The sequence below is a fragment of the Mastigoproctus giganteus genome, chromosome 4, assembly GCF_048544385.1.
Source record: "Mastigoproctus giganteus isolate SK-2022 chromosome 4, ASM4854438v1, whole genome shotgun sequence".
In the NCBI taxonomy this organism is placed as follows: domain Eukaryota; kingdom Metazoa; phylum Arthropoda; class Arachnida; order Uropygi; family Thelyphonidae; genus Mastigoproctus; species Mastigoproctus giganteus.
The window spans coordinates 90940448-90954159 of record NC_143578.1 but is presented as its reverse complement, the minus strand read 5'-3'; the positions used below and the strand labels follow the sequence as shown (position 1 = coordinate 90954159).

Genomic DNA, 13712 nt, shown 5'->3' with positions numbered 1-13712 from the left:
TACGTATATATCCCTTTATTTTAACATTAAACGTTGGTACATCTTTTGATGTAGATGTGATAGACTTTTTATTGGGGATTTTTGGAATCAGCGCATTTATATCCTCTAGAATCACATATTCATATTCATTGCAGAGGTGTGACAAAAACTTTTTTTTGTTGGCTAGTGTTATTTTTATTCGATTATGCCCATCGCTATAAGTCAGTTCCATGTTAATGCATTACATCTATACCCAGTAATTTTTGCACATACAGGACAAAACTAAACACTTTGCATGGATTGCTTGTTGAGGAGTTGTCACCAATTGTGAAGAGAGTTCATAGATATGTATTAGTGTGTAAATGATTTATATTTTATATACTCCAGATGAATCATATTATAACTAACCATGTGATGCCTACTTTTAAATATGCAACTTCCACTATTATTTGATAAAAGAGAGAGAGATATCTTTGGGATATTATTTTAACAATATTAAATATCATCTTTTTCCAGCTTTTGTTACTTAATTTTTTGGTAGACAGATTGATACTTGTTTTCCAGTTCCATTGTTTTCAAAATTCATATTTATTTTTATAGAGCCATCATCTCCTGCTCATCAGCCATCTTCCACTAGTAATCAACAGTCCATTCATGTTCCTGGACCAGGACTTGGAGTAAGACAAGTTGCCCCTGTGATTCCAAGTAGGTTTTCTCCTCAACAATATAAACTTTCCAGTAATTCCCGAATTTCTGACAGGGAAGCAGCTCGATTAGAAAAGTTCCGTACTCATCTTAAAGGCCCTTGTACAAAACTTGGTATGTTTATCTAAATTAATTGAATCTAAATTAATTGGATGAACCTTTGTTGAAAACAGTTTTAATTTTTAAAAGTTCTGTTTTTAATGTCTTTGGACGTTTTTTTTTTTTTTTTTGTAATTTTACAGAAGAATTAAGAGGCTTAAGCTGGTCTGGTATTCCATCTGCTGTGAGACCTGATACCTGGAGGTTATTAGCTGTAAGTTTATCCTGTTTTAGCATGCTTCACAAGAGCAATAATATGAATTAAATGTCATTTAACTTATTTTGGGCCACCTTGTAAGAAATGAACAAGATTGAGCATGCTTTGAACTATAAAGAGTATTCGTGCTGAGAGAGAGAGAGAGAAAGTCTGCTGTTGCTCGTTGTTCACAATTTGTAATCTATCTTAATGTGAGTCTTCTTTCTCTTCAAGTCAAGATTCCAGTTTGTATTAAAACATTCGCTGGCTCTTATATTTGCTATGTTCATTTCTGTGTGTGTCTTGGGAGGCACATCTGGAGTGCTGGAAACAAGTAGGTACTGCATGTTTAGTACCTATTTGTAACCACTGAGATTAATTATGAGGGGTATCTTTGGACTCTGGGGATTTTTCCTTTGGATTGGAGAAGTGCTGCCAATATATGGCCAATACATAAAGGTGGTTCTAAGAGTGAAGTTATTAACTACAGACTGGTTAATTTGACTTCAGTAGTAGGAAAAACCTTAAAGACAATGATTAAGAGTGCATTCCAGGAACATTTAGTTAGATATGGCATTCTGAAGGACACACAATATGGATTTGTTAAGAAAAAATCATGTTTAACTAACTTAGTAGGCTATTTTGACACAATTACTCATGAGCTGGATTTAGGGAACAATTTAAACAGTTTATTTGGATTAACTTGAACAGGTTGGGATTACTGGTAAGATTCTAAGATGGATTGCTGAGTGGCTGCAGGGCAGAAGGCCGAGGATGGTAATTAATGGATATTCTTCAGATTGGTGTAACATTAGGAATGGGGGTCCCTCAAGTTTCGGTTCTTGGACCACTGTTGTTTGTCATTTTCATAAATGACATTAATGAAGGGATAGAAGGTGTGATGCCAAATATTTGCAGATGATGTAACGATTGGTAGAGTCGTTACTGATCAGTGCTAAGCAAGTGCTCCTTCAGGATGATTTGGATAGACTTTAAAGATGGTCAGAAAAGTGGCAGCTATGTTTTAATGCTGCTAAATGCAAGGTCTTACACTTGGGGAATATTATAGACTTGGTGGGTTTAAAATAAAAACAGAAAAAGGAGAAAGGGATCTGGGAGTTACGATATGGGCAGATATGAAGTTTTCTAAACAGTGTAAACAGGCTATTCCATGATCCAGGAAAGCCCATGGTGTCCTGCCGATTTATTGAATGTTATCCAGTAGAGATAGGAGATGATAATCCCACTTTGAGGCAATTTTAAGACCACATTTTGAACACTGTGTTCAAGTATAGGGACCTCATCATCTGAAAAAAGGCATTGAGCTTCTTGAAAGAATTCAAAGACGAACAACTCAAATGGCGAGATCACCAAAAGAATGACAATATGAGGAAAGACTCCAATTATGTAGGCTACAGAGCTTGGCAACCAGGCACCTCAGAGGTGAGCTGATTGAGGTTTATAAGGCTCTGAGAGGGATTAGTAAAATGAATGAAGGTGAAATTTTCACTGTTCCAGAATTCCAGAACTAGGGGCCATAAATTAAAATTACAGGGATCGAGGTTTAAATTAGACTGTAGGAAGTTTTATTTTAGCCAGCAAGTAATTGATTACTGGAACAAGTTGCCCTTGCAGGTAGTTGATGCTGATAGTTTGAATAAATTCAGTGGTCAACTGGATAGTTACCTGTGTGAGGAGGGAAGTAGATAATTTGTATTTTCAGCTAAGGTAAAGAAAGCCTGCATGAGAAGCATGCAAAAGTTTGATGAAATTTACCGGTAAAAGTACTTTGCCGTAATGGCATTTGTATTGTTGCTCGCTCGGTAAACACATGGTGGGTGTTATTGGTCTGGAGTAGAAGTTGAATCTCACGGGAGCTTGAAACTCTCCTGAAGTGGAGGAGGGTAACCTGACCTTTTTTCTTTAGAATCACTAATTGAATTAACTAATTGAATCACGAACAGAGTCATATTGGAAGTTCTGGCATCGTAAAAAACGTTCGTAATGTAGTTTCACTGGTAAACTTTTTCAAAGTTTGCCATGCTTCTCGTGTGGGCTGGCTTCCTTTGTCTTTTTTTTTTTTAAGAAACAATTTATCCACTAGTCCACTAGTGATTCTAAAGAAAAAAGGTCAGGTTACCCCCTCCACTTTGGGAGGGTTTCAATCTCCCATGGGATTCAATTTCTACTCCTGACCGATAACACCCACTGTATGTTTCCTGAGCGAGCAACAATACAAATGCCATTACGGCAAAGTACTTTTAACGGTAAATTTCATCAAACTTTTGCGTGCTTCTTGTGCAGGTTTTCTCTACCTTCGCTGTAATTTCTTATCTACTTGTTTTTGTTTTGTTTTTTTTGTTAGTGCAGCAAAAGTCTGTGGGTTCCTTACACTATATGGCGAATACTATTACTATCAGATGACATATTAAAAAGAGCTGATTTAACATTATCAGCTTCAACATACTCTCCATCCCTGTTCCTTTTCACTCTTGACGTTCCAGGCTGTGATTCATTTTGACAACCCTTTAGCATAAAATTATATAGGAAAACACTTTTTACACAAAATTTTATTGGTAGACACACACACAATAAGGATGATATTTCACTTTTTGCAAAAGAATTAAAATCCAGTGAGCATAATCTTCAAAAAATATTTTAACTTTACTTCTTGTGGAATCTTTTTTAATACTAAACTGGATAAAGTAATTTCAGCATAAGCAAAGAAAAAAATACTAAACTGGTATAAAATATCTTCAGCATAAGAAAAGAACGTATGAAACTGTGTACCAAGTATACAGCTTTTATAGTGCTCTCTAGACAGTGCAATTGACGTTAAGCAAAATTTCAGCTGTAATGCAAAAATAGCCCATAGTACAGCTATTGTACCGCTGTTGAACAGTTGTTTATTCCATGTGCGTTTCTTCTTGGCACTCATTTATTGACCATAATTTAATGGATGTAAAGTTACTTCAAGTAACAAAAATTGTGGTTCCTTTTGACGTAGGTTTGTGTTCCGGCAGCGAATGTGAGATCCAAAAGAAAGCAACAACAAGTCACAAAAATTGTGGTTCCTTTTTATGCAAGTTTGCATTCCGGCAGCGAACTGAGTTCCAAAAGGAAGCAACATTGCTTTTTTTAGTGAATGTACTGGCCACTCTCAGAACTCTTTGCCCTCATGGCAAAATCTGGCCTCTAACCTCTGCTATATACTATGTGATGGCTTTTGATTAGTTAACTTTTTTTTTTTTTTGGCTAAGATATTCAAAGTTAAAAAAATAACAAAAAAACTCTCCGCTCTTAAAGATATGTGCCTTTTTGCAGATTTGAATGGAATCTGCCTAAGTGAAACTTGGCATTTTGATGACATTTGGTTTTACTGTGCCATCTATAGCAGATTATCACTGCTTCTTTCATTGCAGGTCACCCAGGGGAAGGGCATCACCACATTGATCAAATCTGAATGGCCTACTAGTAAAAAAAGTATCCCCCCCTCTGCCTTTTATGAAATCCTATTTATTGAAATTAAGTGCTCCATGTTTAGTTTTAATATAATTAATGTTTACTTTCCTTATACAATTGAAACTCTCAGTCTGACTTTGAATTGTATAAGAATTTGTAATGTGACTAATTTCTTCCTGTAATTTAAAATATATTTTCTAATTTATTCTAATTTTTATTTTCCCCTGCCCAATAATGATTTTTGGAACTATATTGAAAACCAGTTGGAGAAAGTCTCTTGACTTTCTCCAAATTATTAATTTTCCTGCAAGAGAATATCAAACTCTTAATCTTCTCTTCAGTTCTAAAATCTTCTGTCCCCTTGAAACTGATGTCAGTTTTACTTCTGATTACTGCTATATTTCCTTTAGTTTTGGGATTGAATAAATTAAATATTCTTTCCCTCAACATGTCAGAAAATTTATCAAAGCCAGAAAGAGAATTTTCTCTCCTAAATTCATTAATTTAGAAATGGTGCTTAACCCATTTACACATTTCTGCTCAGACCTTTTCTCTTCTGCTCCTATAGATATAGTTCTAGATTTACTATCCATTTGACTGTCATTTTTTTGCAAAAAAAAAACTCTTCCTCTAAAATATTGTGTATTTCATTTTTAAAATGTGGGATGTAAAACATGATGAATCCTTTAGAATAAAACAAAAACTTTCCAGAACAAAAGAAAGACTCCAAACTCCTTAGGCTATACATGGCTATGCTAAAGCCAGATCATTCAAAAAAAAAATTAAAAAAGCAAAAGGTTTTGAAATGTATGAACTTTAGGTGCTTAATAAGAAAAAGATTTTACCTAAAGAATCTCATAAACCATTGCTTCCTGACAACCTTATTTTGAGTGGTTTGACTTCATTTGTAGGCTTGAGGAGAATGCGAAAGTTGTTCCCCTGGCTTGGCAACGAACATCTCTCTTCCTGTCAACCTCTCCATGTTCTTATCAGCCCTGAAATGGTTAGGAATGCAATTAACAGTTTCCTGTTGAGTAAAACTTCTTCCATTTATGATACCTATTTTTATCTTGAAATTTGCCAGTCCTTTTATAAAACAAACTCTCACAAAAATCATCTCTCTAAGTGTTTGTGTCATAATTATTTCTTGATAGCTGGAGAGAATACTCCATCTTGTAAATAAAATTCAGAATTTGTTCAACTTAAAGATTGGAGACCGTTCTGTCTCTTCTCTTAAAATATTATAAAAATTCTTTCCCGCTGGATATCCCAAATCCTATCTGTTAATTCGATCAGGTGCACTATAGTAAAAAAAGTATCTTGATTAAAATCTTATCTATACCACCTTTCTTGTCACTCAAGCTATTAATTTTAATTCTCAGTTTGACTTGATCTACTTATGTTTCTTTTACTTTTGATTAATAACTTTAAAGCTCTTGTTTTCTTTCTTTTGGTACAATGGGCATCTCTTAGCTTTTCTTCAAAACTCCTTTTTAAACAGGAATCTTTTTCTTTGCTATGGAAAGAAGAAATGTTAGAACTATTTTGGCTGGTATTCCCCAGGAAGGTACCTTATTGGCTCTACTATTCTCCTCACTGATCCTTTTCCTTTTAGAAGAAAGATCAGCAAGGATACTCTTCCCATAATTTCTTATACAAACAACTTAAAATGATCACAGTTCAACTGAATGCTGTCCTTTTTAATTTAAAAGTGACTCTAAAAACTGTTTGTTTATATAATTGAAAAAGTACATATCCCCCATGGCACAAATTAGCTATAAGAAATACAATTGTAATGTGTGATGATGTAATAATGATCAAATTATTGGTTAGTGGTTAGGCATGCAATTTTAGGCTATATGGAATATTGCTGTTTCCTGTGCAAATGGAGTAGCCAAGCAGTTGGCTACTCTATTTGCAAATTTTGTTTTCAAGGGTAATCTATTAACATAGTTTCGCTGTGGTTTTAATGGATTACCCTTGAAAACAAAATTTGTAGCAGGCAAAAAATTGTCCACATTCATCATTAGTACATTTACAGAAAATTTACCCATACTGTTGCATATTATGTTACAATTAATGAAAAATTTAATGAAACATGTAGATAAAGATGGTGATAGTATAAATTATCTACAGGCTATATTTGCTAAAGTTCAGTGAAGCTAAAGTAAAAATAAGGTATTTTGTTGACACAGATCAGAAATATGAATTAGATATTTAACTTTAAATCTCAAATGTGCAATGGATTATATTTAACCTGGCAGTGGTTGTGACCCCAGTCATAACAAAAAAGGTTGCACAGTACCTTACATGTGCATGCCAAGCTTTGTTTTATTTTTGGAAAAACTTTTGGATTTTTTTGAATTCTGTTTTGAGTATTATACTAATCCTGAATTTCAATACTTATTAAATGTAATTTATTTTTTTAATTTAAAAAATGTAATTTTTTAAAATTAAAAAAATATATATTTTTTTTAATTAAAAAAATTAATTAAAAATGTCTTTTTTATACTTATCATATTTGTTTTGTTTTCTGTTGCTTCACTTAAAATATATTTATTGTTTTCACTGAGTGAAAACTTTTAATTCTGGAAATAAAAATAATATACATGTATACACTGGTGTTCAAAGAAAGTGCATTACCTAGGAATTTCATGTTTCTAATCCTTTTTTGCAATGGTATGTTACATTAATGCCTAGCATCACAAACAGAAATATAAACAAAAGATATTTATTAATAGTTAAGACAAAGCCAAGTAATATTTGACAGGTGCTCTCAAAATATTCCCAAATGAGCATTTGCAACCTTCATACAACAATTTCGGTAAACACGATAATTATGGCTGAAATGTTATCAGAAGCCCTCAATTTGCTTCAGTTTATCATTTTAAATGGAAAACAAAATGAAAAGTTCACCAGGTGCAAATTAATATTTAGTTTAGCCGCCTCTGGCCCTGATGACAGCAGCCGCACACATTTAGGCATTGACAAGATCAATTTCTGAAGATAATTAACTGATAGTTCATGGTTCTGAACACGAATTATGGCTTCCTTGAAGTTCACGAAGGGTCATTTGTTTCTTTCTGGCAACTGCAGATTCCACATGATGCCAACAGTTCTCTATAGGATTCAGGTCCGGGCTGTTTCCTGGCCAGCTAAGAGTTGTAATGGACACTTCTTCCAACCATTTTTTCACCTGTAACAAATGTAAACACATTACTGTCAAACCTCTAATGCAGTAATGAAGCTAAAGTATCTAAAGAAGTGCCTACTTACACTTTTTTTCCCAATGACAAGGAGCAGAGTTGTCCTGAAAGATTCTGTTACTTGGCAGATTGAAATGGTCTCTAATGATTGGCAGCAATTTGCCTTTCAATATAGCCAGGAATATTTATGGAACCTTTTATAAACTGTAGGTGACCTACTCTGCGATACAAAATGCACCCCCTTATCATTTGGCTGGTAGGGAATTTCACTGTAGACACCATACAGTCTGTATGGTATTCTTCACCACATCTCCGGCAAATTGCTTGTCTCCTATCAGAGCTATGCAGGTTGAATTTCTTCTTGTACGAGAAAATAACTGACTTCCACTGCTTGGGGGGTCCATTTGACATGCTCCTTACACCAAACTAATCAGGCCTTTTTCATTTTTTGTGTGAGGAGGGGCTTCTTAGGATGATGGGCTACAAGTCCATTTTTGAAGAGGCATCTTCTGACTGTTACTGCACTTGCTACCACTCCTGTATGTTCTTCCCTTTCTCTTTTCAGCTCAGATGAAGAAGCTTTATGGTTTTCAAGGCATAAGCACTTCAAAATGTGGTCTTGTTTTGGCATAGAGACTCGTTTGTATCCAGTTCCTTTTTTCCCTATCAGCAGAACCAGTATTCTTGAGTTCGGAAAGAAATCTACTCACTGTCAACTGATTACAAGACACTATAAGCAATAAGATTGGAAGAACATCCTTCCTCATGTAAAGTAACAATAGCACTCTTTCTTCGTGGCATCAACTGCATGTAACTTGCCATCCTGACACAAGCAAGGAATGACTGCAACTCTTGCCGAGCATGCTTATATTGAAAGTAACAGCTGATGCAATATTACGTCATCACCTATGCATGTCAATCTTATCTGATGCAATCTGTAAGAAATATTACCATATACTTATGTTATTCAGACAACAATTACAATTTTAAGGGGTGATGCACTTTCTTCAAACACCAGTGTATATGAGGGGCATTTGAAAAGTTAGTTGCCTGAGTATGAAGGATTTATTTGAGGAATCTGGTAACATGATACTTTTCAACATGGTCCCCTTTCAAGTTAATACACTTTTTCCAACGATGCTGCAATGTATTGATTCCAGTTGTGAAGAAAGTTAGTCTTGGGCTTTCAGGAATATCCATTGCAGAAATGATGTTAATGTTGGTGAGAAAATGGATGCCAGCCAGGTATTTTTTCATAAATATATATTTTTTAAAAATTTATTATACTAGGCATTCCCTGCCAAAAACTGGCATCATACAATACACTTATACAATATACATAAATACATATATTTAAAACACAGATCCAATTAGTCCAATGATTAACTGGACTATTTTTTCATATCAGTGTATAGGTGCAAGTCCAGTGGTGCTTGGTTTGGTAAATATGTATGATGTCCAATATTTCAAAACTGCACTCATATAGTGCAGCCATGGCAGTGATAGATTTGTGGTCAGGCACATTGAGGTGGAACAAGACTCCTTTGCTGATTTTTCTTCAGTCTTTGTTTTGATACAAATGCTTCAGCTATAGCCACAGCAGCTTATGTGCCATTAAACCCCCATAGTGTGCGTGTGTGCGCACGCACACACACACACACACACCCACCCACCCACCCACCCACCCCTCTCAAGGTCAGCGTAATATGCCCCTGTGACTGTCTGGCTTATCTGAAGGTAATCTGTAGGTAACACTCCATCAGCGTCCCAAAAAAAGCTGATGCCATCACCTCTCCAGCAGAAGAAATTTATCCTTACTTTTTTTGGAGGTGGGGAGAAGGCTGAAAGTGATGGAACCATGTCTCATTTATGGTCACCAACCTTGCAAGGAAATGCTAGATCTGCTTGAAAATGATGCAGATGTTCACTTGATTTGACAACTGTTGAAGACACTGGCAATGTGCTGAACTGTCACTCGATCATTCATCACCAGATCATGCACACTGTCAACTTCTGGAGTAATGGACATTGCTGGTCTTCCACAGCATGGATCATCTTCTAGGCTCTCCCTCCCTCCCTCATTTAAAATCTGCTGCTCGCTTGTTAACCATGGAATAGGAAAGGGCATCCTCCCACAGTGTTGTAACCGTATCTTCATTAATTGTCTTTGTCATTAGTCCCCCCCCCCCCTTTTTTTTTTTTTCAAATATTGGATGACTGCATGGTGTCTAATTTTTGTCCATCTTTCCTCATTCACATGACTTTGTTGACTTTAGGACTTGTAATTGAAAAAATTTGTTATTGAAACAGTGAAACTTGGTTGGTTTCTATTTGAAAATTAATATATTTGGTACAGAAATTTTTAAAACTGTGCCATTACCTTTTGTACTCACACCCCTCATATATGTATGTGTGCATGTGTATACACACATATAAATAGGGCAGTTTAACCGTAAAACTTTTAATTCTCGTGAAAATTAAAAAAACACTTGTACATATATAAACATAAAACTATTAGTCACATCTATTATATGTAAATTCAAACTAATGTATGTTCCCATTAATGTTTTGTAAAATCAAAAGCATTTTCATTTGAGGCTGGAGTTAGTAGATCTGAAGTAGTGCAGTTTTCCTTCATGAGTTATTACAGGTTTTTCATCATGCAAAACAGTCCTTATGCCCGTACAGATATATTACATCTGCAGTTTGCACTTATATCCAATGTTTGGTGGTGAAATAATGTTTACATTAAATTTTTTTTTGTTTCTTAATATTATATAAGTTTAATGCTGTTAAGCTTTAATCAGTATTTATTTCATTACACTAATATGGAAACTTCTTTCCAGTATCAAATTCTTCAGTCAATACACTAGTAATATCTGTAAAAAAGGAAAAAAAAAGTATTTTGACAATAAGAAGGTTGATTTTTTTTTTTGTTTTGTAGGATTATCTTCCAGCAAATGTAGAAAGGAGATTATCAACCCTAGAAAGGAAAAGAGAAGAATATTTTAATTATGTTCGACAGTACTATGACACAAGGCATGAAGAGATGTATCATGTGTATCAGGAAACGTATCGTCAGGTTGGTATATATAGCCACTATGCAGTATTAGCATTTTTTAACATATAAAAGCTCTTCATATATTTGATAACTTAACCCGGTCTAAGTCCGCCCTGTTTTTGTCTAATTTTTGAAAATTATTAGTTTTCTTCCCCCGAAGAAAACTAATAATTTTCATAATTTCTACTCAATTTTCCAAATTGAAACTCTCAATATACATAAACAGAAGTATATTCTTTGATTTTCTACCTTTAGCGCTCAGCAAAAACTATTAATTCACTCTAAAACAGCAAAAATGTACGATCACATTTCAATTTATTAAATTTTGATGTCGGCAAAACAAGATCCAAGCTTTGAAAATAAAACGCGTTACAGCATTAGTTCAAAAATTCACGCGTCAGCTCGGCGCCTCTGGCTAAAACTCAATTTATTATTATGATATTATAAGTATGGTGTTATTTTCCGAAAGTACCATGCAAAGTAAAAGCACATTATTGAAATCTGATTTTCCCATAAGGAGTAACCTGAAAGGTGGGGTAGTGTTCTGAGTTATAAATTGCATTATTATAAAAAAAAAAATTGTTGTGCATGAGAGAGGTTAGACAGAGTTTATTTCTTTTACAATTATATGTACAAGATGATTTCAATAGGTCTGGACAAAGTAGAGTAAATTCTGCTTACCAAAATGATTTAAATAAAAAATAATAATTCATATGAATGCCTGGAAATGCTTTCTTACTGAGCTCAAGATTCTGCAAGAAAGTTCTGCTCTCCAAAATACATGTTCATACAGAGAAATGAACCTGTATCAACATGTGATAAAATTGTGGATACACTTCTCCTTACCACATTTTGCTCCAAATTATGTGTTGAATTAAATGTTTTTTTTTTTACATGTGGGCTTAATCAATAATTGTTTTGTAAGATTCTTGCAGTGGCTGTTTGGAAGTTGTTGCATAATTATTGTGCTTTGCATAAAGTTATCAGGTTTGTCACAAATGGTCATGTATATTGGAAGCTAGGCTTTTGCTGAAACCACTTAAAAAAAAAAAAAAATCACTTGCTATCCATCTGGCATTTAAATTTCCTTATGCCATTAGCTTCAACTGCCCGTTATGGCAACTTATTCCAATTACTGGAAATTTGTTGGCTAAAGGAAACTTCTACAATTTCCAGTCTATAATTCCAGCACTCCCATTAGTTTGAATTTATGCTCTCTAGTTTTAACAGTATGAAAATTTCACTTTGTTCGTTTTACTGTCTCCTCTCTGAGCCTTATAAACTTCACTCACATCCACTCTAAGGTATCTAGTTACCAAGCTCTGTGGCTGTGTTTGAAATCTCTCCTCATATGAGCTTCCTTTTGCTTGTCTTACTACATGTATTGCCATTCTTTAGACCTATTTAGTGAGAACTTTTTTTTAGCTATGACCTTTCATATACAGTATTCCAAGTATTATCTCAATTGCCTTATACAATGGATTTGCTCTATCTCTGAAAGCAATTGCTCAGTAAATCATTGAATGGAGATTCCATGGTTTCTCCTTGCTACTTGCGTGTGTGCACTGCATGAAGAACTTCATAGCTGCTTGGATTATAACTCCCCAAAGAACTCTTTCTTTTCCTGCAACTGTTTGAGTTGACCACTGAGCATGAATAATGATAATATTCTTATCAAATAACCACTTATAAATTCTTCTAATCTATGTGGTCATGTCTAGAGTATAAACAGAACACTGACTATGTTCCTGGTCTTCACATCATGTGCTTGCTGTATCCTTCATCAGTGTCACTTAAGAATATCAAAGAATATCATAAAAATATCATTCCTATCTGAGTGGCCTACATCTAACCTTAGTTTATTCTGAAGAATAACTTAATTATAACTCTTTGTTTCGTGTCATTGCAGTCCCTCAACCTGAGTAAGGATCTTACCTTGATCCCAATGTGTTTTAGCTTGTAGGACAATCTCTCATGCTGGACTGAGTTATGTTTTACTAAATTTAAAGTAAATAATATCAAAGTTATTTTCTGCATTCAGCTGATGAGTGACTTGCCATAACAGTTTGTCCAGATAGCTAAATAAGATTTTTGCTTTGTGAAAATAGTAATCTAAATAGAAATAGTTTTCCCTTAAGAAAACCATTTATATTTAGATGGCCCTCTTGCATTCTTACAGTACAAGGTCATACAAAAAGCTTATTTGACGCCAATTTGTATATTTGTACTGTGTTTCAAGACAAAGCATAATATGACATCTTTTATTTAGGTATTAAGGTGCTTTTGATAGCATAAATCACAAGAAAGCTGTCAAATTATGTAATCACTTTCACATTGCTATAGTAGCAAAGTACTGCTATATTGCTACTATAATTTGTATATATTGCATGTTTCTATAATAGTTAAGTACCAAGTTATTATCACAAGGCAATGAAAAATTCTATCTACAATACAGCCTAAATCACAGATATTTCATTTTCCACACTAGCTGTAATGATATTCTTATCGCAACTATGGCAGCTTAAAGTAGTATTTGACATCTGTCTAGGACAAACATCTAGGATGATAGCTGTCTAAGATATAAAGGTAGTAGTTGTGAAACATGTAAAATGTATTTTCCTGTACTATCGTATGCTTCTTAAATCTGTGGTTTTCATCCTTTTTTAAAGTCAAAAATTTTTGCAGACCTACTACTGTTGATAGTATACATTTGGTATTGGTTGATTGAAAAATACATAACACCAAAGCTGCTATGAATTCAGTAACACTTTTAAATGGTTTTGTATTTTATTAATTACAACAGCATTTGCATACATTTTCAAAATAGTACTATAGTACATATATGTGCAAGACATTTATTTGGATATATATACACATACATGGATTTGCAGACACCTTGCAATAACTCTGCAGCTCCTTATGGGGCCTGGCTCCAGGGTGGGAACCACTGCTCTATTGAGTTCTGAGATTGTTCAGTAGTAAGCTTGGGGTTCCATGACAAAAG

At 34.3% G+C, this 13712-nt stretch overlaps 1 protein-coding gene across 1 annotated transcript in view; it reads left to right on the top strand.

Moving 5' to 3' along the window:
- Positions 1-13712, top strand: part of Tbc1d22 (TBC1 domain family member 22) — a 122885-nt gene that overhangs the window by 61759 nt on the left and 47414 nt on the right. Inside the window, exons 6-8 of the mRNA XM_090371674.1 lie at positions 580-798; positions 927-997; positions 10592-10729. Coding sequence (XP_090227800.1) covers positions 580-798; positions 927-997; positions 10592-10729 — 428 coding nt within the window. The remainder of the gene's footprint in view (positions 1-579; positions 799-926; positions 998-10591; positions 10730-13712) is intronic.